Source organism: Anolis carolinensis, chromosome 2 (assembly GCF_035594765.1).
Source record: "Anolis carolinensis isolate JA03-04 chromosome 2, rAnoCar3.1.pri, whole genome shotgun sequence".
In the NCBI taxonomy this organism is placed as follows: domain Eukaryota; kingdom Metazoa; phylum Chordata; class Lepidosauria; order Squamata; family Dactyloidae; genus Anolis; species Anolis carolinensis.
The window spans coordinates 305201395-305228774 of NC_085842.1; the positions used below are offsets into that span (position 1 = coordinate 305201395).

General features: G+C 37.9%; 1 protein-coding gene across 2 annotated transcripts in view; it reads left to right on the forward strand.

The window, feature by feature from the left end:
- Positions 1–27380, forward strand: part of zfr (zinc finger RNA binding protein) — a 38474-nt gene extending 11094 nt beyond the window's left edge. Inside the window, exons 4-20 of one of the 2 annotated variants that reach the window (XM_062972520.1) lie at positions 767–911; positions 1585–1803; positions 2280–2530; positions 3168–3359; positions 3693–3975; positions 4655–4848; positions 5516–5635; positions 6076–6221; positions 7436–7598; positions 9805–10007; positions 11179–11329; positions 12464–12605; positions 17148–17245; positions 18057–18152; positions 19319–19430; positions 19575–19672; positions 25987–27380. In XM_062972520.1, coding sequence (XP_062828590.1) covers positions 767–911; positions 1585–1803; positions 2280–2530; positions 3168–3359; positions 3693–3975; positions 4655–4848; positions 5516–5635; positions 6076–6221; positions 7436–7598; positions 9805–10007; positions 11179–11329; positions 12464–12605; positions 17148–17245; positions 18057–18152; positions 19319–19430; positions 19575–19672; positions 25987–26166 — 2793 coding nt within the window. In that variant the 3' untranslated portion in view covers positions 26167–27380. Of the gene's footprint in view, positions 1–766; positions 912–1584; positions 1804–2279; positions 2531–3167; positions 3360–3692; positions 3976–4654; positions 4849–5515; positions 5636–6075; positions 6222–7435; positions 7599–9804; positions 10008–11178; positions 11330–12463; positions 12606–17147; positions 17246–18056; positions 18153–19318; positions 19431–19574; positions 19673–25986 lie in introns of those variants that run through there. The other variant, XR_010003627.1, reaches the window with a different exon arrangement.

Consider the following 27380-nt stretch of genomic DNA (forward strand, 5'->3'; position numbering starts at 1 on the left):
TCTGGTTAAAAAGTTAGATTGTGTATCAGAAAACTCTATTATATAGAATAGAAAGGTTGCTTCAAAAAAAGAATACTATTTTTTTCAATTCTAGATATTAACAAACCCCTGTATTTGCTATCTCGAGTATAAAATATTGATTGTTTGTTGTAAATATTAAATATCCCCAGATGTTGCAAATGTTGAAGCTTGTATTTAATTGTCTGTGTTGGACTAAATGGTTGTACAGCATCTCTTTTGTAAGAGAAATACTACTTGAAGTATAAGGATGTCTGTCTCTTTAATGCTAGCTTAGATATTGCTGAATTCTATCTATTACTAACTTCAGTTCTTTTAATAATTTCAGGAGATTGGCCCTCATGCAGGCATATATGCATGGTTTGGTCTTTAAAAAGTAGTTCATTGATTATTTTAAATGTTCTACATATTTTAAAGATTGAATTATTAGAATAGTCAAAATAATTCAGTAGCAGTCTATGGCTCAGATCCTAAGACAGGTTTAAATATTACAGGCACTCCCCTTTTGTACCTCCTCCTCACTAAAAAAAAACTCCCCTCTTTCTTGAAGTACATGTCCGATTCAACTATGAAGATTTACATCTGCAAGGGCAGTTGGGAAGGGAAATAACCCAGATACAACCTCATAGCCAAATACAAATGATATTTCATCCAGCATTGTTTAGGACATTTCTGGGAAATCTACAGGAGGTAGAAGAGGAAAACAATTTGATAAAAAATAACATAGTTTTGTTGTGTTTCTTCTCAGGACTCCTATTCATATGTCAGATCCACTGCCCCAGCTGTTGCTTATGATAGCAAGCAATATTATCAACAGCCTACAGCAACCGCAGCTGCAGTGGCAGCAGCTGCTCAACCACAGCCTTCTGTAGCTGAATCATATTATCAGACAGGTGAGTTGCACGAAAAGTTTGTTTTTATTTCAAAGAGATTTAGCTTTTTTGTGATGTTAAAAGAAACAAAAGTGGTTGCATAGCAACCTATATAATTGGCACACAGCCTTTACTTGATGCAGATGTAAAAGAATGTGAAGTCTGCACAATTGTGGATTGTTTTTGCTTGTGAAAGTGGTAATGAATCAAAATATAGTTAGAGGGCACTATACAAAAATATGGACTTATTACTATTTCTGTGGCCTGGTGCTAAGGTTAAATTTTCAAATACTAAATTTTACATCTCTGCAGGCTAGGTTTCTCTGTGACTATGCCTCAAATCTAAAGTATAATAAATAGTGTGCCACACTAATGCTTACATTACTATTATTATTATTATTATTATTATTATTATTATTATTATTATTATTATTATTTTACTCATGTATTGGCACTGATTTATTTTTAGTCATTTCAGAAAGGGGCAAATTTCATTACTTTGTATTAAAGACATAGGAGTGCAGTCCTGAGGCTTTTCTATGAACCTTAAATTTGTACCGTTTTAAACTCATACCATGCATTATTTTTATAAACTCTTCTGACTCCATTAAGGTGTCATTTGTAACAAATATTTGGGTGATGGTGACAAGCAGAAGGGAGTGCAGAGTTTTTATGTGGTCTCTCTGTTTTTTAGCTCCAAAAGCTGGCTACAGCCAAGGAGCCACTCAGTATACTCAAGCCCAGCAAACCCGACAGGTAACTGCCATAAAACCAGCCACTCCGAGTCCAGCTACAACTACATTTTCCATATATCCTGTTTCTTCCACTGTGCAACCAGTTGCAGCTGCTGCTACTGTAGTTCCATCTTATACCCAAAGTGCTACATATAGTACAACAGCAGTGACTTATTCTGGTGAGTAATCCATAAAGAGAAGCTGATAACTGAGGAGATTACTGATACTGAAAGTCAAAGTTATCTTACAAAATATGTGTGGATTTATTTGTTGGATAAAAGAGATCCTGTTCTCCATATAAATTTCATGTTTGATAATTTTTTGTTTGCTTGTTGTATACCTTGATCCTGTTTGTGTTTACTAGGAATTCACTCAGTGTTCAGTGGAATTTACTCCAAGCTTTTAGAGTCTTTGCAGTTTTAAAGCCAATGAGACAAAATCTTAAATGAAGACAGGGTGTGTGGGAGTAAATTACTTTTACATCATAAAAGTTCTGTTGAAGTTGCTTATATTTTGACACTTTAGCAAATGTGTTCATGCTTAATTGCTTCTTGAAGGGTAAATTCCAGGCTTTATACCTTCATAAACATCAAGCATTTAATTACGGTATTTGAACTTTCAAACCTTAATAAACGTATTTCAACTTTTTTTAAAGGTACATCTTACTCTGGCTATGAGGCTGCAGTATATTCAGCTGCATCATCTTATTACCAACAGCAGCAGCAGCAGCAACAGAAACAGGCAGCAGCAGCTGCTGCTGCTGCTGCCGCAACAGCCGCCTGGACAGGGACCACCTTCACAAAAAAGGCACCATTCCAAAACAAACAGTTGAAACCTAAACAGCCTCCCAAACCACCCCAGATCCACTACTGTGATGTTTGTAAGATCAGCTGTGCCGGACCACAGGTACCGTTATTTTTATTAAATTATATAATTCGTAAGATGCCACTGTTCAAGAAGGGTTCTGGGTACTTTTAGCTTCAGGATCATTTCAGTTAAAACAATGCATTACAAATAATGCTTACATTTAAAACATTAGCTTGGATCTTAATTGCTCTGAGTTGTCATTTCGTGCTTATCCAAAAATGTTTGATTCTTTAAAATGGGACATCGTTGGACATCACCAAATTCTTCTTGGAATTCTCTTAGTTTCAGAAGCCTTTTGCCATGCACGGAAAGTGCAATGACAGAAGTTGACCACAGAGTCGCACTGCAGAACCTAGAGATTCCTAAAGAGAATATTTTAATAATAATAATGCACTTTATTTATATTCCGCCCTTCTCCCCTAGCGGGACTCAGAGCAGATTAGAGTATTTACATAGACAAACATTCAGTACCTTTTACAGTGAAATCTGCAAATAATCAAATCCACAAAGGTCAAGCCTGCAAATGTGGGGAGGGGGGCCTGGCTGAATAATAATTTCTTTCCTCTAGCAAAATCAAGCTATTGATAGTGATTATATTTTCTAAATACATGATTTTTGCCACATCATAAATAAGTAATATGCTAATGTATATATGTATTTGTGCCAACGTAAATAGACTTACAAAGAACATTTGGAGGGACAGAAGCATAAAAAGAAAGAAGCGGCATTGAAAGTAGCACAGAATACCACCAGCAACAGTTCATCCACCCGAGGAACTCAAAACCAGCTGCGCTGTGAACTCTGTGACGTTTCGTGTACTGGAGCCGATGCCTACGCTGCTCATATTCGTGGAGCGAAGCATCAAAAAGTAAGCCTTTCATTACTATTTTTACTAGATCAGGTTAGCTGGGTTTACAAATGACCTTAGGACTAGAAAAATTGAGTGAAGTGATAATTATCTCTTGTGTTGGTTGTCTGTTGGAAATGTTAACACATTTAGGCCAGATGTAAATACTGTGGATACCCCCATAGATCCCTTTCTATGGCATACATGATTGTAGAATTCACATGAGAAAGCATTGGTGCCCTTCTAATAATATTCACTGTCAATTATTCTAAATATTCTTTAAATAGATTCGTTATACATATTCTTAACATTTTTGTGTAATTGTTTTGCTAACTGTTCTTATTGTGGCTCCAGGTGGTTAAGCTGCATACAAAACTTGGCAAACCCATTCCTTCAACTGAACCAAATGTCGTCAGCCAGGCTGCATCTGCCGCAACAGCTTCCAAACCAACGGCTGCCTCTTCAAATATTGCAGCTAGCAGCAACACTGTGAATTCTTCTGTTTCATCTTTGGCAGTGAAGATTCTCACTCCCTCAGCTAATGTACTGCTTAGTACAACATCCAACAACAAAGCTACAGTAGTTCCAACTAACATCGCTGTGAAGAAAATTTCTACACCCAAAATTAACTTTGTTGGCAAGTATTGAAGTCTTTAATGGTGCAGTTGAGCCAATGATGTACATTTCAAACTAGTCATATGCAATCCTATAGTTGTACTTTAATACTTTTGACAGCCCATGAAATTTTTAAAGTTTTTTTCTTGGTTGCTTTGTTTTTATTTGAAATCATTCAACAGGAACGATTTAATTTGGAGTTTTAACAGTTAAAATCTAATAGTTTTACTACATTAGACCTTTTGAGATAATTGAGAGCTGTTAATATTTTCAAGTTCCATTGATTTCAGTGGATCAGCAGTAGGTATAATTAATACTGGATTTAATAGTGTCGCTCTCATGTCTCAGTGTTTCTAGTTAAACCCAAAAGTACCTCACAAATTATACACAAAATACTTTGTAAGCATCTGTTCTATTTCAACATTGCCTTCTAACAGAACACTGAAATGTTTGAACAGCCTGTTTTTATTAGTTTACATACATACATACAGTGTTGATTCAACCTTATTTAATTGATGTGTAATATCGTTAAACCTTGCTTTCCTTTGTATGGGGATAAAATACATAGTATTATCTATGGCTTTATAATATTGGAAATATTTGATTATTGATCTGTTTCCTGCAATAAATCTATGTAGGTACCTTTTACCTGCAAATTTTATGAAAATTATATTTTGTACTTTTGAATTTTTTTTCATTAGGTGGCAATAAGCTGCAGACAACAGGAACTAAAGTGGATGAATTGAAAGCAGTAGAAAATATCAAGACCACTCCTATTGCTGCAGTGCAAACACAGGAAGTTAAGCCAGATTCCACCAATGACCCAGTAACTCCTACAGCTCTTGCTGCTTTGCAAAGTGATGTCCAGCCAGTGGGTCACGATTATGTTGAAGAGGTATTAATCTTAAAACTATATTCACCAAATCTAGATTGTTTGGCATCTATTAAATAATTTGTAGTAGAGAACAAATAGCAGTGTTCCTCATGGCACAGTTTTTGTACTGAGAAAAGCAAAATCTCTTTTATACCGTTGTAATTGACTGAAGATAACTTTGAAGATTCTCCAACAGACAAATACCTTCATTCATTGCTTTAGCTCTGACCAAACAGGCAGAACAGTAGGACACGTGAGATGGCAGGGGCTATGCTATGTAACATTTTAGAGTGATGTAGTGACAGGCAGTCTTTTTGAAGTTATGTAAATCTTACTTCCATCCTCTTGAATGTCTTAAAGGTTAAATCTCTTACTATATATTGGTCCTGGAAAGGGATTGTGGTCAGTAGGGAGTGCAAGTGTAATATGGACAAAATGGCCACCACAGCTAATACACATGCAGCCTGTTTTGATCCAACTGTAGTTTTCAGACTGTTCTAAAAAGAAATTCTACATTCAATAAATGCTAATATTAGTTTAATGCTTGGGATGAGAAGTGTCTTGTATCTCGGATTTGCTTTTCTTTTTCTTGGTGGGCATTTATTGCAAAGTGTTGGTTAATCTGACCCACTAATATAATTGAATTGTGTTCAGAGATAATTTTATACTGTATGATCCTTTTTCAAAGGTACGGAATGATGAGGGGAAAGTGATTCGTTTCCATTGTAAACTCTGTGAATGCAGCTTCAATGATCCTAATGCCAAGGAAATGCATCTCAAAGGAAGGCGGCATCGATTACAGTATAAGGTGAGTAATTTCATGATAGCTGAGTAATTTCTGTGGGTGTTTTTCTGGAAATGAATTCTAGCCAAGGCCATATCGCCTTCATTTACAAAGACCTGAAAATCTAAATCCATGTGTTATAATAAATTGTAAACTACTGAGAGATGCTCTTCCAAGTCATCCAAGAATAACCTTTCATGGTTAGTCTCAGCCCCTCATTCTAAAGTACAGTATTGAAATAATTTGACCAATATCTAATGAGGTGTTAACATGGAATCACCTCATATATAAAAGCAGTTCTAGTTATTTGGGGACAGAATGATGCGGAAATCATTCTCTGTCCCCATTTGGCCCAAGCTAATATTACATCTTTTGTCAGACTCCAAGTAATGTTCAGAAAATGGAGGATAAGTCTTAAAAGAAGAATAAAATAAATAAAACAAAATCCTTAATCTCTGAAACAGAAAAAGGTAAACCCAGACTTGCAAGTAGAAGTGAAGCCTAGCATCCGGGCAAGGAAAATACAAGAAGAGAAGATGAGAAAGCAAATGCAGAAAGAAGAATATTGGAGAAGGCGCGAGGAAGAGGAACGATGGAGAATGGAAATGAGGTAATAGATTAACCTTTCCACTATTTGAAATAACTGTTTTAAAAGAAAATAGCAAAGGTGAACCACAAATACTCAATGTATTTCTCAACAATAGTGGGGCAATTATCCTGCAGTATCAAGTTTGATGTTTAAGTGTTTATGGAATTACATTGAAAAAATTTCACTCCACTACTGCATGTCTGATTTCCTAAAAGTCTTTTCTCTGCTTTCTAGAATGAACCTTACACTCCCCAAATATATTATGATTATTATTGTTGTTATTATTACATTTTCTCTCCCCAAGGAGACTCAAAAGCAGTAATGCCTTTGTTATATAAAAGATTAAACTTTATCCCCATTGCTTGGTAATGCCATCATAGTGTACCCTTGAATTTCTTGGATTGCTTACTCAGAATTTCTTTTCTGGGATATGGGGGATCTTTTAGGCTATTGGGGTATGTTATACCTTTCCCATTACAACTACATTCCTTTGAATTATTGACATAAGGAACATTGGTTCATCTTGCTTTTTGGCACTGCTAACATTTCGCATCTAATATTTGTTTTTGAGGTGCTCCTAGTGAATTCAATAGGAAAAAGCTTTTAGTGGCTAAAGCTTTAACAGTCTGGTGCAGCTTTAAATAATTTATTGTTTCTAAAATATTTATTTATTTATTTAAAACCTTTATATTCTGCCCTTCTCACCCCAAAGGGGACTCAGGGCGGAGCACAACATATATACGGCAGACAATCAATGTCGGAGCATAAATTAAACCATAAATATACACGAACACTAAAATCGGTTATCTTCACATTAAAACCATTATTAAAACCATTGCAAGACAGCCGCACTGTATCCTGTCAGCAGGTGAAATTTCCTATTTCTGCCGTTATTGCCCTGCCCAAAAGGCTTGGTCCCACAGCCAGGTCCTGACCATCTTTCTGAAGGACAGGAGGGAGTGGGCTGATCTAATCTCCCCAGGGAAGGAGTTCCATAGCTGGGGGGCAATCACTGAGAATACCCTGTCTCTCGTCCCCGCTAATCATGCCTGTGATGGTGGCGGGACCGAGAGCAGGGCCACCCCGGAAGATCTTAATCTCCATGGTGGTTCATAGAGGGAGATGCGTTTGGACAGGTAAATAATAGTTGGCAACAATTAATATATTGAACATGGTGCAGATCAAAATATATATCAGCCAGAAATTTTAAAATGTAATTTTGTTCATGTGGACAGACGTTATGAGGAGGACATGTACTGGAGGAGGATGGAAGAGGAACAGCATCATTGGGATGACCGCCGTCGAATACCTGAAGGAGGATATCCCCATGGACCTCCAGGCCCCCTTGGGCTTCTTGGTGTCAGACCAGGAATGCCTCCGCAGCCACAGGGCCCAGCAGTGAGTATTCTTGAAACCCTTCTCCCTGGCCGAAATAAAATCGGTGGACAATAGCTGTTGCTTGCAGTGGAGCTTTCCCCCCATGTCTTTCAAACCTAGTGCTGCCTCAAATCTTGGTCTCAGAAGGGTTTTTTGTGTCTCAGTGTTTTTTTAGCAGTGGGGAGAGGGGAACTGTCACAATCTCATTCCTGCCATTCTGCCAGTGTAAGGTAAAATGTACTGAAGCACCAACTGCAATACTTCAGTTGTAATAGTCATTTCTTTCTTTACGTGTTGCAGCTGTTGCTTCCGTAGCACCTGACAGTCCAGTTTTTTATTGCTTTGTGATTACTAGTATTGGTTTGCAGGATAGGTTTTACCTGTAACACTGAGTGTTAATGAAGGATTGTCTTCACCTGGAAAAAAAATGATACTTTTAGCTATTAAATAGAAATTTAAAAAGGATAATGTGGAAATGTTTTACTATTTAAAATTCAGTCTGAATTGGAAGTCAAAATAAGGAAACATATAAACTCTTCTTGCTATGTTCTTAGTCTCCTTTTTACCTTTGGTGCATAGTCAACTGTGCAAACACCAAAAAGACATCTGAGCAAACACCATCCACTCAAAATTAGCACCTGACATCTAATTACTCCAGTATTGTGTTAAGTGTGTATTGCTTTCCAATTCTGTACTAAGTATGGTGTCTTGATGGGCCATCACTATTAATTCGTGATGAGAATGAAATTAGGTAAGATCTCGGAAGGATGCCTCCGGTAAATTTGAGACACCATGGCAAGAGACCCCCTACCTCTGTCCTTATTGTTGAACCTAAAAATAGATTTATTGAGGGAGTCCCTCCGTTTCATCAGCCTCCCCACTGATTTCATTAACCAGCATCAACCTCACCCTTGTTGCCACCTGGACTGACTTTTTCAGTAATATCTTAATACAAGAAGTTCTTAATTACTACTACTAATAATAATAACTTTATTTTTGTATCCCGCCTCCATCTCCCTGTGGGGATTCGGAGCGGCTAACATGGGGTGAAGCCCAAATATCTACAATGCACAAAATAAAATACATTTACAACAATACGAACATAATAGACATATAACATTACATAATTTAAACCAGCATTTTAACATCAGTATAGTAATAAGTAAAACTGGCAGATAAAAAACAATTTGCAGGGTATTTCTGATGCCAGTAGCATCCTATTGTCCTTTTGGCCCCAGTTTTGTGCAAGATGAGATAAAGTTTCTGTTTCCCCACATCCTCATCTATTTTTGTGTCTTAGATGATTTTCAGGACATGGGGTTTCTGCTGTTTTGGCTAACTGTATCCAGAAACACAAGGTTGGGGATTGATAGGGAGGGAACCATTTTCTGAATGATATTCCTATTCCTCATCAGATTGTTTGCCTGTAATCTTCTCAATAGTGCTGGCTGTATCGATTTATAGTAAAGTCTCACTTATCCAACATAAACGGGCCAGCAGAACGTTGGATAAGCGAAAATGTTGGATAATAAGGAGGGATTAAGGAAAAACTTATTAAACATCAAATTACATGATGATTTTATAAATTAAGCACCAAAATATCATGTTTTACAACAAATCAACAGAAAAAGCAGTTCAGTACATGGCAACGTTATGTAGTAATTTACTGTATTTTTGAATTTAGCACCAAAACATTGCAGTGTATTGAAAACATTGACTACGAAAACAATCGCTACTAACAAATTGACTACAAATAAAGATAGAATTGCATTAAATGAACCTAAAGTAACAACATTGTCGGAAATTAAATCTGTAAAAAGTTCAGTCCTTGCTGCCTAGAGAAACAGCTGTGGATCCTAGCAGAAGGCAGCTGCGCTGGATAATCCAGAACATTGGATAAGCAAATGTTGGATAAGTGAGACTCTACTGTATGTGGATCAGACATTTTCTGTTTTGAGAAAGGGCATCAGAGTCCAAGTTGCTATAGGGCCATTATAACAATCTTAGTGAATTGAGAAGAAAGTCACAGAAGCTTAATGAATGTATGCAATGGGTTGAGCTCTAGAATATTTCCAAACAAGATTCTGTGTATATGAAAATTTAGGTTTCTAAAAATTTACATGATCATTTAGGCAGTCAGTTAGTTACAAAGTAAGCAGTCTGTTCTGTTAAACTTCAAACAATGAAAGCTTCCTAAAAACTAATCATTTTTATTGTTTTTTTGTAGCCTCTGCGTCGACCAGATTCATCAGATGACCGTTACGTAATGACTAAACATGCAGCTATCTATCCAACTGAAGAGGAATTACAGGCAGTCCAAAAGATAGTTTCTATCACTGAGCGTGCACTGAAGCTTGTGTCTGATAGTATGACTGACAATGAAAAAAACAAGAAGGAAGGAGATGATAAAAAAGAGGGCAATAAAGACAGGTAAATTTTGTCGTCATTGTGTCATATCAGTCACCATATTTGAAAAAGGCGTAGATTAAAAATGCATGATTTAACCTTCACTTCATGACATCTTCTTCCATGTCCTGTGTGTTTCATCTGAGCTTCGTTGGAGCTCTTGGTTCCTGTAATCTTTGAAAATTTTGCTTCCAATTCCTGATTTTTTTTATCAGTAATGCTTCCCCTAGTATTTTTAGTGGGATAATTTCTTCAAAGACAATAGTTCCTTAATATCAGTTGTTCTTTGTATAATTAATTTAACACTTCAGATTTCTTTTCCTTGGGTGGGCTTTATTCTCTTGCTAAAAGTGCAGATGAATTGAGTCCAGTGCATCACCTATTTCTCTTATCTCATTGAACTTGCCAGTACTACATCTGAGTTAACAGGCTTTTCTTTTAAAAAAAAAAGACTATGCTTTCAGAATGAAAGTTGAATTTGGTAAAAAGTTCAAGACAGAAAAAGTGCTTTATTACATTTCTTCACAATTCTAGTAATTGAACTGAGTCATCCAGTTCAGTTGGATGCATGAGATTCATGGTGATAAAAAGAGCTGTTCAGCAGTTGAATATGCTGCCTCAAAGTGTGGTGGCGGTTTTTAAACAGGATCTGGAGGTTTTAAATGGAGGCCGGTTCTCCAGTTGTCGGGGGTGTTTTGATTGTGTGTTGCTACATGGCGGAATGGTGTTGGACTGGATGGCCCTTGTGAACTCTTCCAATGTTGTCATGATTTTATCGTTCCAAAAGAAAGTAATTTCAATCACTGCTTAATTGAACTATGACATATGCTACCTTAAAATATAGTGACGGACACTAACGTGCACAGCTTTCGAAGGAAAATTAGGATGACAATATACTGCTTGCATCTTGGAGGTAGTTTGTCAGTTGTTGGGAAACAAAAGCTAGGTAATATGGTGGTGCTTATCCCCTGCTTTAGGACATCCCTTCAGCTTCTATTTTTTTCACTATAAATTGAAATGAGAATGAGATGGATCTTTCGTTTGATCCAATAGGCCTCTTATCTTTATATCAGTGCCAGACTCAGTACTGAAGTGTACAGAGAGAATCACATAGAATTTACTGCTCAGATATTTTTCTTAGAATAATGATGGTTTGAATTGCCTGTTTCTCACATAGATGTATTTCCTTCTACAGAGCTTTAAAAGGAGTGTTACGAGTTGGAGTGTTGGCTAAGGGATTGCTTCTCCGAGGTGACCGAAATGTCAACCTTGTCTTGCTATGTGCTGAGAAGCCTACTAAGACGTTACTAAGTCGCATTGCTGAAAGTCTTCCCAAGCAACTTTCTGTATGTATGACCTTGAACTTTGGTCTTTATTTTGTAAATATAAAATCGGGTTCTGCCAAACTTTGAATACCTTAATTTACTTTAAAGTATAAGGATTACTTTGTAAATGCAAGCAGTCATTTGTAATTACTTTAGCATTTCCCTAGCTCTGAACAGGAGTGCTGTTTTTCAGAGCTTCAAGCAGCATGGGAATGGAGAGATGCACTGCTCATTGAGGCAGCATGAAGAACTAGAGACACTTTTTCAGTTCAGATTTTCTGAATTTTTCTTCTACAGCACTGTATGGTGCTGAAGCTGTATTTTATTCAAAAACTAAGTATTTTTCCATTGTGTAACATGCTGGAGAGACTGCCAGGTTCTAGAGCTTAAGGACCTGTTTTTCTTAATCCACTTCTGAGCAGCTGCTCCCCATCACATAGGAAGGAAAAGGTTTTGACTTCATATGCTTATTTGCTTAATCTTTCCTTTTCTCATAGTGATAAATACCAGTGGAATACCTATCATCCGGTGGGGAAGGGTGATCAGTCATTTGATTTCTCCTAAAACTGGTTCTCAACCTGTGGGTGTTTTGGCCTACAACTCCCAGAAATCCCAGCCAGTTTACCAGCTGTTAGTATTTCTGGGAGTTGAAGGCCAAAACATCTGGGGACCCACAGGTTGAGAACCACTGCTCTAAAACCTTGAGATTTGGAAACACTGAGCATCAGAAACTACTCATTGGCCATATGCCACTGCCACTATGCTTTCTAGGTCCTTTTTCTCCATTATTAGCATCTCTGTTTTCCTGATTTGGATCCAATTATACAAAGAGACAAGTAGTAAATAAGTTCTGAGTTTTGCGCAGGAAGCAGGCTAATGGATTTTTGTGGCAAACAATAGTAGATGAAAATATGGTAGTGTTTTAACAAGGCATGGGCACTCCCCCCCCCCCCATCCCCTCTAAAGGCATGGGCTAAAAACAACTGCCATATGTATTCAAGAATCAGTCAGGAGTATGGCCCGTTCTACTTAAATACAGAGTTCATAACATACTACTGAATTTCCAGCTGCTAGTGATGAGTATACTTATAGTTAACAATTTTTCTCTTCTGTTTGCAAAACATGTAATGGATGCTTATATTTTCCCTTATTTAGGTAATAAGCCCTGAAAAATATGACATAAAATGTGCTATACAAGAAGCATCCATCATCTTGAATTCATGTGTGGAACCAAAAATGCAAGTGACTATCACGTTGACGTCACCAGTGATTCGAGAAGAGAACATGAGGGATGGAGGTTTGAAATCTGTTAAAAATGTTCTGTTTCACTTGACCTAAACATTCCTTCTGTTCAAAGATGGCATAAAGTCCTGGAAGGCAACATGCTGGCATATCATATAGGTTTAATGGAAATTCAGTCATCAACCAGTATTACAAGAGTGTATTTTAGATTCATATTACTACAACCAACAACCTCAGACTTCTGGAAAAGATTTAGGTTTTTAAAATCCTAGTAAATAAAATGTAGATGTGTATTGGCAAGTGCCTATGTGGTGATCATATTTGTCCCTTAAGAGGAAATTGCATCAGGAAATCATATTGTATGTCTGAAACGGAAGCTGTTTTTTGTTATCTGTTTGGCTTCAATTGATATAATCTATATTTATGTGGCTGATTTTCAGATTCCATATGATTCTGTCTGCTTGGAACAAAATGCACATTTCTCCCAGTTTTTTGAGGTTGGATTCTGGTCTGATGCACAACATGCACAGCTCCTGGTACTGATCAAAGTGTGTCACTGAGCAGTACGCAGGCAGTGTGTGTTATTGCAGAGAGGTAGATGAGGGCAGTTGAAGTAGATGTTGGAGCTTTAAAACCAACATGTAGTTATGACCCGTGCAATCCTACTGATGCCAGCAGTGTTGCTTTAGGATCTCTTTTGAAATACTTTTGAAAGTTGCACACCTTTTAAGCCAGCAAGCATGACATTTTAATGTTTGCAATATGTTGGCTCCACTTATGGGTCAGATAAAAGGAACTTTGTTTTCTTTTCTGTGTTTGCAAGATGTTTATTTTGACATACATGCTCTGGTGTTGCTGGGCTCACATTCTCAGGGCATGAAATATGAGACTTTGTTGAAGTTGTTGATAATGAGAAGAAGGAGAGAAAGTATTTGTGTGTGTGTGTGTCTGTACATGTACATACAGCCACAGAATGAATTCTCAGAATTGTGCCTTTGGTAGCTGAGCAATTGCTTGAATTTTGTTTACAATTAGTATAATTAACTTTCTCAAAAAGTTTATGTTTAAAGAACACAAAGCTTTTTGGTGATGTTAAAATAAATACGATATTTACTTGGGATTTATTGCTCTGTGTGCACAAAATGTTTGGTTTTGCAATAGGCTTTGACATCTGATATGAAATACTTTATTTTTCCTTTAGTTGGCAACAATTTAATGTATTAAATGTAGCTTCACTAAAGATCAGATTGCATTTGGTTATGCACAGATTTTAAGGATTTGGTAAACAAAAAAGAATACAAAATGGCACATTAGTTACATTAGAATTTAGGCATGGTGTTGTTTTCATTATGGCAAACAAATTAATTTTGTCATCAGTAGAGTATTTGAATTATAAAAAAAAAAATTGGTCCTCTCTCTTCAAAAGAAAACAAAGCTCTATTTTTTCTGACCCAGACTTAATTAGAGTTACTGCTCTACGTTGATTCACTTGCTGAGTGTTACATTGAGGGAAGCAAAGCTTTTATTTCAAATAATTTCCCAAAGACACTGAGCAGATTAAAGTAATATGCCAAAATGTTTGTCTATGAAATGTGTGGTGTTGGAACTGCAGATTTGCAGTTAACAAGGCTATCTAATTATTTATTGCCAAAATGGTGAAATGGGTCTTAATTTTAAAAATCAACATCAGTGGCTCTTATTACAACTCTAAGTGCTCGGTGTCTTAATTTGGTTGATGGAATCTTAGCTGGCTTTTGGGAACTCAGGTGGCAAGGAAGGCTTTGCTGGATAAACTCAATTATAAATAAATGTATGTTCATTTGTCAGTAGAGTTAAATGACACCATAGTCTCCATAATTCTGCTCACTTACACACTGTGTAACAGTGTTTGCAAACTGAAGGAATGGGGAAACAAGGTAAACACAAAACTGTCAACAGTGTTGAACGTCTGCCTTACAGTTTTGTGTGCTGAACAATAAATTTTTCTGAATTTGCTCTGGTTATAATAGTAAAGATGTTCTAACTGGTGCTGAGGAACATATTTCTTCAGCAAAAATGTGTCTGTCTATGTTTTTTATCCTTAGCTTATTAGTCCCGGTCCAAAGCCTTCTAACAGAAACAATTGAATCCTGTCAGGGATTGCTGCCAAGACATCGGAAGGATTTTTGACCAAGGTTTTCTAAAGCTCAGTGTCACACCTGCCATGATTGAACAAAGAGGGGGTTTGGTTGCATAGTCCTAGCATTTACTGTTACTTTTGTGTTTTGTCTTTTATCTTCTTGTCTTTGTCTCTCTCCTTCTGGTATCAAGCAGTGTTCACACTAGCTTTGAAATAGTTGACTGGTAAAACAGAATTTGCACCTGAAATTTAAAGAGCACGGCATAGTCGTGAAATAGTGTGGACACAGCATATCTCATTGAAGATTAACCCCTTATTTTTAGAGTGCAAGGAAAATAATATTTTGTTTAAAAAAACTGTATGGTACAGCTAACAAGCCACAGGGATTTGATTTCTTTATTTAGGGGTAGTTTTAAGGGGTTAATCAATTTGGAGTCTTAAAAATAGATGCAAAAATCCACATATACTTGAGCTCTGATGAATATCCAGCCCAGATGTCTTCCTAGTTTCTATAGCTGCTTTGGCATGATGGCTTCAGGTTTCAAGGTTGATAATGGATATGAACCATCTACTGAGGTCAATGGCAACCAACCCATTAATTTTAATGAAGTTGACTTACATATGTAATTTTGTGAATTATATATGGGTCACTCTTGGTCATTGCTTCTAGAGAAAAGTAACATTGATTTTTAAAATAAAACTAAGTGATAGAGAATCTGGAGTCATTTAAACTATTGGTTTGCATGTATTTTATGGGAGTATAAAATAATTGGTGTGAGACAGTACCTTCCACCTATAAGATATATTGAATAAAATAAAACCTCCCTATTTTATTACTGCTATTACTTTTACATGAATCAATTATCAAATCATATTGCTGACTTTGGCCTCGGTTGAACCCTTTCCCCTTAAACTTTGTTCACTTTTCACTTGATAATATCTATAATCTGATTGTCTTCTTCCGTTTGCTTTTAAAACTCTTACCAGTGTGACTCATTTTTCATTTTGCTGTATCGGTATGAACGCATGGAAGTCACCATGTGAAAAATTACATGAATCCCATTGGCAAAACATTTTTATGAGATTCACAAACCCCAGTGATGAAATGTTCATAAACATTAATTTCCTATGATAAGTGAACAAGATAGACATAGCAATGGAAAACTATGGTGCACAGATCAAGTGTGCATTCGTTTTTCTTAAACTATTTCTCCTCACTGGTAGATAACCTTCCAGCCTGATTCGATGATTCTTTGGCTTATATTCTTTTCCAAATTGGTGTGTTTCATGAGTCTTTGATTGGCTTTTACTAGTATGTTTCCTTACATTAGAATACATTTTCATGCTCACTCCCATCTATTGAATAAGCCAGACCAAATTTGCTTACTTCATTCCTCATGGAATTTAGTTATTGTAACAGCAAATTAACTTGAGCAGGAAATAAAACTAATTCTACTGATGTTCACCAACTATAGAATAAAAGATACTTAAATTCAACTGCAAATGTTATATTTGGATGCAATCACATCTTTGTCAGAAAATATGAATTTACCAGATGCAGCAGATTTTCTTTTTTCCACACTGCTGTTCATTCTGTTGTCTGTGGATCTGGATTTTCTTTTATTTCTTACTGAGACCAATTTCTCTAGTTTTTCCTTCTATCCTTCTGAATGAAATTGGGATGGATATACATATGGCATGCACATAGATGATGCAATAGTAGCCTAGGGAATGATAAATATGAAAATATTCAGATATTCCTCACTTTAAATTTATATATTGTTTTACATTCCTTCAGAATTCATGAAAACAAAGAATCTGGATTGTTTTTATAAATATATATTTAATATTTATTTTACATTATTGTGTAGTACACTAGTTCTGAATACCCAGGAAGAATTTTGACCCGTTAGTTAGGATTCTGATCTGAGGTAGCATGTGGCCATTTTCAGTTGTTCCAACAAACACAGGGCACAATCCACTGGGGAATTCTCCTGCACAAGTTTCATTCAAATGAATGGGAGTTGAATTTCAAAAAATCTATTCATTTCAGAGGGGCTTGCAGAGGAGAGCTTCACAATAGTTTTTGCTCATAGTTTGTTGTAACTTTTGCTTCATTCAAGTGGATTTTTGTGTTCCTTCTGTCTTGTGTTTTCTGTGCTGGTGCACTGTGCCCAACCATTCTTCCTTAAACTTTATAATTTTAGGGGAAGATCATTTTTCCAGATGCTGTTTTTGGGAAAGAGTTAAGCATAAAAATAATATCAAGAGCTAATTGTACTATGCTCTTGATTATCTTCGATATTGAATTCATCGATTTTACACATATTAAGGCATATTGTTCAGTCTTAATTCTTGGGAGACAGGGACTGCAATATAAATGGCATGTGTGACATGGAAGCTATTTTAAAGAAGTGTCTTGCTCACCTGGTCAAACACCCATTCCTCACTGCATTTTGCCAATTCAATCCATTTTAGATGTAACCTCGGGTATGGTGAAAGACCCACCGGACGTCTTGGACAGGCAAAAATGCCTTGACGCTCTGGCTGCTCTACGCCACGCTAAGTGGTTCCAGGTTCGGAACATCATTTTACTTTCTTCTTGTAGCCTTATGAGAGAGAGTAGTTTCAGTTGTTCAGTTGGATGTTGAACTACGTGGAGGGCGGGATCAAGGTTGCCCATAGTAAATACATATGTGCACATATATAAATTAAATAACTAGGGGAAACTCAATTCATCTTGGAAGACCTCTACAGGAGAACTGCTTTAAGCAATTCTTGCCAATTTGACATCTTTTTTTCCTGGCCATTGAGATAGCAAAATTAACATTCTTTGGGGGAATCTTATGTTTTTGTGTTTGTAATATGTTCCATAAGGCTGCAGGGTAACTTTGCTTTAAATAACAGAATGCGTGTTTAAAGCTTTGTGTTCTAGTCGTAAGACTTTTACCCTTTATTTCTTTAAGCTCATTAAGTGTAGGGAATGAAAGATGAGAAACTGTTTGGTTTAGTGACTTTGCATTTCAGCAAAGGCACAAGAAAGCAACCAAACAGATTCCCGTAACCTTTCAGTCTCTCTACTTGTTAGCTCTTTACTTTTGTATTTCTATTATAGGAAGATCATTGTATTTGTTGTTACAAGTAAAGTGTATGTCAAAGTGTGCAGGACTTCAAGGAATATTAGTCTTGTATAACCTGTGCACCTTGACTTGTTAAGTTACTAACCTTGGCATAAAATGCTTCTGTAAATGGCAGCTCCTGGAATGTTATCAAGTGGTTTGTTTCTTTTCTTTGACTGAGCTTCCATTGAACAGTGGTGTTTTAGCTTTTCTCAGAGGCCTCTTTTTTATTGTGCCAGGATTAACTTGATTTTGTATTGCTCTCAAGGCTAGAGCTAATGGTCTGCAGTCCTGTGTCATTATCATACGTATTCTTCGTGATCTCTGTCAGCGAGTTCCCACTTGGTCTGACTTTCCAAGCTGGGTAAGTATAGCCTTTAAAGCCACAAGCTGATTGTTAAAAGTGAAGCGTCAAATGCATCCCAACTGAACTCATTTTCTGAATCTGTCCATATGTCTTTGGAAGTGACATCATCCATAACATCAAGAAAAGGAAAACATTTCTAAACGTGTTTTCTCTTTTTAAAGTTTCATGTGTGCATGTGTAAGAGAGAGAAAAAGATCTTCCAATAGTTATGTATTAAATATCTCAAAATGCCCCTGCACCCTTTGGAAATGCATGACTTCACATAAATTGTTGTCAGGTTGCTGCTATGTGGTGTTTTATACTGCCAAAGAAAACTGGAATTGGGAGTGTTAAAGAAAGGAAAGCGCAAAATAGGTTGAACTTATTTTGTTTCCTCGAAGCGTGCCTCGCGCTTCCCTGGGTCCAAGCGCCCACCAAAGGGAGGAAACTTCTCCCTTCGGCGGGCGTTTGGGCCAGCCAGTGAGCGGTTGAAGGGGGAGGGCCAGAAAGGGGAAGGGCCCGTTCACCCGCCCGCCCGTGCCTCGGCCCCTTCATCATGCCGGGGTCCGGCAGCACCAGCACCCAGCGTAGCGAAGGAGCCAGCCAGCGAGCGGGTGAACAGGGAGGGCCGCAAAGGCCCTCCCCATTCACCCACTCACTGGCTGGCTAAGTGTCCCGTGCGTCTTGCTAGGTAGATAGCAGGCTACCTAGCAACACGCATGAGGCGCTCGCCCCTTGGGAGGTGCCCTGTTCGTGTTGCTAGGTAAGACAGCAAGCTACCTAGCAACACGCATGGGGTGCTCGCCCCTTGGGAGGTGTCCCGTGCGTGTTGCTAGGTAGCTTGCTGTCTACCTAGCAACACACACGGGGCACCTAGCCAGCCAGCGAACGGGTGAACGGGAAGGGCCGCAAAGGCCCTCCCCGTTCACCCCCCCCCCCCAGTGCCTCGGCTTCTTCGCCACGCCGGGTGCCCAGTGTGGCGAAGGGGCTAGCCAACGAGCGGGTGAACGGGGAGGGCCTTTGCGGCCTCCCCGCTCAGATGGCATGGAGGCTTGGATAAGAGGGCTCAGATCAGCGGGGTTTTACTGTGCTTTATTACCTACCAGCTCTTGATGAATTTCTATTCCTCACATCTTTAAATGTGTAAACAGAGGTATATCTTTATTGTGTATTGTTTTGTTTAGGCAATGGAATTACTGGTAGAGAAGGCAATTAGTAGTGCTACTGGACCACAAAGCCCAGGCGATGCCTTAAGAAGAGTGTTTGAGTGTATATCTTCAGGAATTATCCTTAAAGGCAAGTTGAAATCTTTGACTTTATGTGAAAACAATACATTTTAGTTGTAGTGTTGATAGACTTCATTTATTCATTTATCATTGTAGTATTATAAAATAATAAAATTACAACCTGCATATTAAATTAGTAAAATAATTGTTACAGGAGGTCCTGGACTTCTGGATCCTTGTGAGAAAGATCCTTTTGATACACTTGCATTAATGACAGATCAGCAACGAGAAGATATTACTTCAAGTGCACAGGTGACTAAAAGTTATTCTTAAAACAGCTAAATATCCTGTATTACTTATACAGAAATAATTAAGATGCACAAGCATCAAGGGCAAAACCTGAGCGGAAAAGTGAGTGTTGTATAGTAATATTTGATGCGCTTTTTGGAGTATAACAAATCCAACCTGGCCAATTCTCAGTTGGTGGAGGTGCCATCCAGGAAAAGTTGTTCAAGAATCACATGATAAGTAGTGATTCAGTATCTTGATCCCTAGCTCCTACTCTTCAGTTCTTTTCCTACATCTTTCTCTGACTAAATTTCTCTCTCCTTTCTTTTTCTGTGATTCCCCAACCTTTTCCCTCACCCCTTTCCCTTTTTTATCTTTTTGCATTTTGAGGTTGTCGGGTTTTTTGTTGCTCTGGATAGGGGTAACTGGAAGACCAAGGTGATATTGAAAATGGCCTCAAGCTCTAAGCCCTTTCCTTTCAAAAGGAAATAATAATAATAACAATAATAATAATAATAAAGAAGCAGTTTTAATGAAACCAGATGCTAAGTCTATAGAAATACCACTGCTAGAATTAGTAGAGCTGGAATGAGAAACTCCTTTAATTACAGAAAGATTGCCAGGATATCCTCAAGTTATATTCATTCACTTAATAAAATTGATACAGAGTTCATCTTTCAGTGCCTCTGGTGGATGGGCAAACTGGCACTTGTTTTGAGAGGTACAATTAATTGCTAAGGAGGGAGGCACACTTATCATGGAAGTTGACAAAAAGAAAGGCAGAAAGAGTGCTAAAACCACATGAAGTTTCTGCCTTATTGATTAAAAGCTCAGTTTTTGCTAGGGTGTACTTTGAGTACAAGATATTTTTAGATTCTCAAGAAAACAATAACAGGAATTTAAACAGCATTACATAAGATTCAGGGAGCACTATAGTATATTGTTGCTGACAATATATTACAGAGGCAATTGTAGCAAGAAGTATTACGGCTATGCATTGAGGTATAGATCAGAATTTCAAAAATTATCTGGCATAACTGCCATTCAGAGGAGGATTTCTCTTTGTGGATGGGGACAAAATCTTAATAGAAAATAAGGATAAGAAACAGGTGCTTCAAATAAAGAGGTTTGATAAAAAGCCCTTTCACAATAGCTACTCTTCCTTTCAAGGCTGAAGAAATTTCAAAAGGCAAAATGATTTCTAGTTACAATAGAACAGAGAAAAAAATCAGGATAAGAGATGGGGGTTTTAGCTACAAAGATGAGGGTCGGACTGCTAAAGATAGCAGACAACAATAGTGACGTAAATGAATCTTTGGTTGGGGAAAGATTGCTGTGTTTTAGGGGGATTTGGGAGGAGGTTATCACAGACAATTGGGTAATTTAAGTAGTTATCCAGGGTTGCAAGATTGTCTTTTCCTAAAAAACAAACACAGATCCCTGCCCTTACCAATCTCAAACACAGGAATTATAAAGACAGATTTAAATAGTCTCCTGAAAATTGGGGCCATAGAATGGGTATCACAAGATCAAAACTTCAAGGGTGTGTATTCTGTTCACAGTACAGAAGAGCAGAGAGATGCACCTACTTGAAATTTTCTAGTGTCGCATCAAATGGCGATTGGAAGAAAGGAAAATTGTAAAGTTGCATGAAAATTATCAAGATGCAGGGATCTGAAATGGTAGATAAGCCACAGGAAATTAAGCAAGGATGTTTTGTTTTTACCCCATTCACAGGTAGTTGTGACAACAGATGCAAGTACCTCAGGATAGGGAGTGCACTGCTAGGGTCATTCAATTTAGGGGGAATGGATTTGCATAGATATGAAATACAATATAATGTTATTTAGAGTTAAAAGCAGTTTGCCTGACTCTAGTGGGACTTGCTTCCAGCGGGCAACACATGTGTATTGACAACATAACAGTGAATTCTTTCTACATATAAAACCAGGGCAGAATACAATTCATGCCTTTAATCTGGGAGTTTAGCACTCCAGTGAGCAAGGAGATCTCTGAGGTGACTTAAATGTGGAAGGGACTTGAAATATTTGCAGTCCTGGAGACTAGGACTCAGATCAATGGGTTCGAACTACAGGAAAGGAGATTCCACCTGAATATTAGGAAGAACTTCCTAACTATAAGAGCTGTTCAGCAGTGGAACTCTCTGCCTTGGAGAGTGGTGGAAGTCTCTACCTTGGAACCTTTTAAACAGAGGCTTGGATTGCCATCTGTCAGGGGTTCTTTGGTTGTGGTTTTTCTCCATAGCATGCGGTTGGACTAGATGCCCCACGTGGTTGCTTCCAACTCTAATGATTCTATGAAATGTAGAAGTAGACTATTTGGGCAAGAACATCATTCGTTATGGAGACATCAGTAAACATGGAGATATTCCAACAATTAAGACCTTTTATGGACCGCTCCAAGTAGATTTGTTTGCCTCTGTCAAGAACTACAACTTAAAGAGATATTATTCAATTGATGGAGGAAATGATGCTTAGTAATATGATGTGGTAGATGTAAATTGGATTATTCCTTTCTGTTGTTGCCCATAATTCAGAAGATGTTGACCAAGATAAAGATTGAAAAGTCTACAGTGGTAATGATTGGCCAAGGATGCGTGATTTCCAATTCTGCTGCAAATGTCAATGGGAGAATCAAGCCAGTTACCACGGAGACTAATACATCATGGTCCAATATTGCATCAGAATACAAATTGGTTACGCACATAGATGTTGAAAGTGATTAATGCAACAGCGACAAATGCAGCAGTCAGTTGAAACAATCCTGACATCAAAGAAAGATTCTATACACAAAATAAATAAGACTTGAAAGACCTTCAAAAATCGGTGCAAGTAAATTGCACAAATATTAAAGTAGCTGATGTGCTAGATTTTCTCCAGGAATAGTATAAATCATGGAGTTGCCACCTTACCAGCTGTATTACATCCAGCAGGGTGCCATCTATCACTTCATCCACATGTGAAGAGGTTTCTGAAAGGGTGATGGCACCAATAGTGCATAGAGTTTCCTCATAGGATCTTAACTTGGTTTCAATGTATTAATGAAACTCCATTTGAAACTCTCTGTGGCTTCTCTATGTTTACTAGCTTGTGACTATAGATTTTTCCTTCATGCCAAAATATTTAGTCAGTTTATCAGGATATAAATTTATCAAAATTTGCCCTGATTCTGAACATATACCTTTGCCTTTTCTGCCAGCATGATCATAGTTGCTATTGCAGTTAGGCACTGTATTTTTATAACACCAGAATGGGGATATTCAATCCATATCCAACATGGCCACCTTCACTTAGACTGGCTCCTTCTGGTGATGCTCTCCAGGACATCCTCATTGTGACTAAAGACAAGAAGAGGGACATGCCTTCCAAGATCAGGAAGGAATTTCAGTGTTAGGATAAATAGTTCCAGCCTTTTAGTCCCATCAATTCATTTTCAGTCCTTGGCATTTTAGGTCATTCAGTTTGCCTAGTTTAGATTCCAGTTTTGATTTAGCCCCAAGGAAACTCAGGCAGAATTGCTCCACTAGGAATCCAGTCTTCAAAAAACACAGGTCATATTACTGTCCTCCCCATCAAATAGGAGGCCAATGTTCCCTTTTTTCAGAGACGTTCTGCAGAGATTTTTCAGTGACCAAAGAAAAGGGGAGCAGAGTGCACTCACCTCATGGTTTTCCTGCATTCATCTTTCCACATGGGCAAGATTCCACTCTTGGTCCCTTCAGTGTCTTTCACATATGAAAGAACTTGCACACAAAGATATCTGTAACTGGACAAAACCTCTCAGTGAGGGAGTCATTCTGCAGGACCACCACTACCCCCAGGTTGGGGGGGGGGCACTATTTCAAGGAATGGTTGACTCCAAGAGTCCTGAACAGAATTCTTCCACAGCATCAATTGGCTCGAACTGTGGGCCATCAAACGAGTGCTTTCCTACTTTCAACAGGATCTCAACTGGAAACATCATTGTTCAGACAGACAATGAAATTGCCAAATCTTATCTGACAAAGAAAGGTGAGCTTTGCTCCTTAACGTATACAAGAGGCTTCCTGCTTACTCCTGTGCAGATGAGAGCCTCCTCTGCATGTCAACCCAGCACATCCAGGTTCTCCCTGAATACAGAAACAGATTTGAGCAGCCACACAATGGACCTGGGGGAATGTTTTCTAGTAATGCATTTTAGTCATCTGCCGGTCAGTCTGTTCACCTCAAACACAAACCACAAGCTTCTCAGGTACTTTCATTTCTTAAAGGCAGAAGACCAGGACAGCCACCAAACTAAAACTTTCTCCAATACCCCTAATCTCAAGAAAATCCATTGGAAGAGAGCATCAGTCATTTTCACAGTCCTTGATTCTCCCATCTAGCTCTGGAAACCTGGGACCCTCTCCTCCTCCTGATCAAGCCTGATGTTCCAGATCCAGGTTGGCTGTACCTAACTGACAGGCAACTGAAATGAAATCTTATGTGAGAGCTGGTTAGTCACGTAAGGTAGTAAATACACTTTTAGCTTTCAGAAGGAGTTCCATAATTAGAATATATGAGACCACATGGAAGGTTTTTCTCAGATGGACTTTGGGAGCCATTGCTCCCCTCACAGCTAGAGTAAAGAAAATCTTAAGAATACAAATTTTATTACATGTCTGAGTGTGGTTAGTAAAAGATGTTTTTGTATTTCAACAGTCTTGACTTCTTTAACTGCACCGGCATGTCACTCTCCTTCGCAGTAGCTCACTAGTCTCCCAGCGGTATGATTCACAGAGATCACAAAGAAACACAGGTTGCTTACCAAGTAACTGGGGCCTCCCTGAACGGCTGCCAGGCGAAGAGAAGAGGCACTCTTTCCTCCGCCCAGCGCCCCATTCAGGGAGGCCCTGGGACCCGGCGAAGGAGCGAGAGAGCAAGCGAGTGAGGACCTTTGCTGCCCTCCTTCACTCGCCTGCCCTCCGTCCTCTTGCTCACTCACCAGGCTGGGTTCCGGCAGCACCAGGACCCGGCTGGGTGAGTGAGTGAGAGAGCAAGGGGAGGAAGGACATTTGCCTTGGATAATCCAATTCGGGGATAATTCGGGGCTCGAATTAGCGGGATTCTACTGTAGTATGAGAACTGATTCAACCGCCGCACCCACTCCTTATAGACAATAAAATGGTTCATATTCTCTCAAGATGCTTTTTCAGGTAGCTATCAGAGGTTTTTGGAACTGGTAGTTCTGTCTGTAGACCCCTCTCGTAAGTTTGAAGGTCAGTCATTTTTCCTTTGACTTGATCCAGGGTTCCTGCCAAAAGCCAGTACGTATTTTCACCACTTAGAGACACTTGTTTCGCCTTTCTTTTGCCCATACCCTGTCCATCCTTTAGAGAAACAGTGGCATAAATTGGATTTCAGATGGACTCTCAAAATGTATATTAGTTGCACCAGTCATTTAGGAAGCTCTTTCTATCCTTTCTGTTTACTCATCTAGAATGGACGATTTCTCTATCTGCTCTGACAGTGCAAACAGGGAAATTGGATCATCTTAGTCTACAAGTCCCTTGATCTTTCTAAGCCATAACATGTCACTGCTCTCTCTACCAGGCTAGCAGCTACTTCTGCTCCCTTAATGACAAATGCCCCATGGAGGAAATGTGTAGAACCACTTCTGTTTAATTATCTACTCTTGCCACCATCCCTCCTAGGATTCGGTTAGGCTAGGGAAATTCCTTTTCCAGGATGGCTCCTTCTCAAGCTGAGAATGGCACATTGGAGGACTTACCATGAAGGACCATTCTAGACAAGAAGAAGCCATACAGCCCCGCCTTCTGTATTTTTGGGATCTTCTCCCATTTTCTGCTTTTCTCGGCTTTGCAAAGAACTGAATAGGAGGAGCTATGGATCAGGAGATTGAATCACTGAAGTTAATATATATTCCATATCTCGCCTGGCCAATGCCTGGAATTAACCTTTTCCTGGACTAGAATGGACCTTCAAGGTAAGTCTTCTAATGTTCATTTTATGTTAGCTATTTTATAAATTACTGTTTTTCAACAAAAAATGAATTTGAAGACATTAAAGCTTATAGTACGTTAACAAGAAAATAGTAAATTATTTAAAAATGTTGCAATATGGGTGCCGATATGCTTTGATATGAAACTATTGGGAATATTCAGAAGTTACATCGTTAACTGAAATATTGTCATGATATATGTATAAAAGATCTGAGCTATGAACAGTGTAAATATAGTTAGGCTTTTGGAAGTATCATACTAAAATTATCAGGTACATATTCTTGGAAGTTAAATGTACTTGTTCTAACATTATTTATTCTCCCTTCCTTGCTACCAGTTCGCTCTGAGACTTCTTGCATTCCGTCAAATACACAAAGTTCTAGGCATGGATCCTTTGCCCCAAATGAACCAGCGTTTCAATATCCACAATAATCGTAAAAGGAGACGGGACAGTGATGGAGTTGATGGATTTGAAGCAGAGGGGAAAAAAGACAAAAAGGACTATGATAACTTTTAAAAACATGTGTGTATATGTATCCAGTGATAACATAGAAAGGAGATAATGGAATCTATTTGTCATATTTCTTTTCGTAAGGTCTGTCTACATGCATCCCAAAACATTAGAAAAATTACTTTTGTGTGGCAGTGACACCATTTTTAAAGGATGTGCAGACTAATTATGGTGGAAAGAGTTCACAAATGGAAACTGTTCTGATTTTTTAGCCTGGCCCTCATTGCTTAGATTCTAACACATAACTATTGCTTTCTGTTTATTTTTGTTAACTGGTACACTGTACTTAAATTGTATTGTATTTAATACAGAGTTATGTGCTTCCGTTTGTGTATTTTGCTATTCAATTTAGAATATTAGTTATCTTTTTACACTAGCTGTAAGTTGCTTTGTATTAGAAATGGTAATACAGTTCTTCTTGGCTTACTTTTTTTGTAGCAGAACACTTTTTTCTAAAGTGGAGCTGCATATTTCTCCTAAACGTGAAGCATTAGCACATTCTTAACCTGCTGTTTAAGTGCTATCAGTTCAATGTTACAGCCAATTCCATGGCATTGTCTATCTCTAGTGACATAATGGTGTATTTAAGACAGATTTGTGATATTCTAATCAGGTTTGTTGTTGCGCAGTATAAATGCTTAATGTGTATACAGTATGGACTTGCAGGAATTTTAGCAATTGCATAATTAATCTAAATTGCATGACTTTGTTTTTAATAGAAGGCCTTTTAAAAAAATATTGTTTTAGGTTTCATACCTAGATCTTTGATTTTGACATAGCAAGGCCAAGAAATAACTTTCTGAAATTTTGCTGAAGATTTAAGCAAAAGGGCATTTTCCCCATTAAGTAGAGTTTGCTAATTGTTTTCAGAGAGCTTTATCAGTATGATATTAAAACCATTAGCTCATAATTAATAGTTCACCATATCAGTGCCTGTGAGATAGCTCCTTTCGCTGTTGCTGTAGCAAATTATTCAGTGATGTTAATTTATCCCAAAAATTTGAAGGTAGATAACAGTGTTTCTAATAAGTAGAAGACTGTAAAAGAAAATCAGAAAATTATTTGTGGCCAAGATTTACGCTTATGTCGCCTTCAAACAACTAAATATTATAATAGTGGTGTAATTCAGGTCTACATCTGGCTGTCAATCTATGCTCTGATACACAGGTGTGATTTGTTACAGCACTATAGGTGAATAAAGACTAAAATCTATCAAACAA